Source organism: Nestor notabilis, unplaced genomic scaffold (assembly GCF_000696875.1).
Source record: "Nestor notabilis isolate BGI_N333 unplaced genomic scaffold, ASM69687v1 scaffold20901, whole genome shotgun sequence".
NCBI lineage: Eukaryota > Metazoa > Chordata > Aves > Psittaciformes > Psittacidae > Nestor > Nestor notabilis.
Genome location: NW_009916295.1, coordinates 1 through 329, shown reverse-complemented (window position 1 = coordinate 329; position 329 = coordinate 1). Strand labels below are relative to the sequence as shown.

Here is a 329-nt window from a genome sequence, read left to right as displayed (position 1 = left end):
GAGCCACTGCTGGAGGCGCTGAAGGTGTATGTGAGGAAGAGGAGGCCCAACAGGCCCCACATGTTCCCCAAGATGCTCATGAAGATCACGGATCTCCGCAGCATCAGTGCCAAGGGTGAGGGCTGAAGAAAGAGGCAGCGGGTCCATGTCCCGGGGAAGCATCCAAGCATCCCCTGGGCTTGGGATCACTGGGGGGTGGGGTGTGGTGTGTATGCCAATTTTGGGCTGCCAGTTTGGGGATGCCAGTTTGGGGGTGCTGTCACACCCCTGCTGACCCTGACCCTTCCTGCAGGCGCCGAGCGGGTGATCACGCTGAAGATGGAGATCCC

General features: G+C 60.8%; 1 protein-coding gene across 1 annotated transcript in view; it reads left to right on the top strand.

The window, feature by feature from the left end:
- The window catches only part of LOC104413511 (retinoic acid receptor alpha-like), a gene marked incomplete at both ends in the record, with an annotated part of 2,591 nt that extends 2,266 nt beyond the window's left edge, over window positions 1–325 (top strand). The window contains 2 exons of the mRNA XM_010024516.1: window positions 4–115; window positions 293–325. Coding sequence (XP_010022818.1) covers window positions 4–115; window positions 293–325 — 145 coding nt within the window. The remainder of the gene's footprint in view (window positions 1–3; window positions 116–292) is intronic.
- Window positions 326–329: the final 4 nt, after the last annotated feature.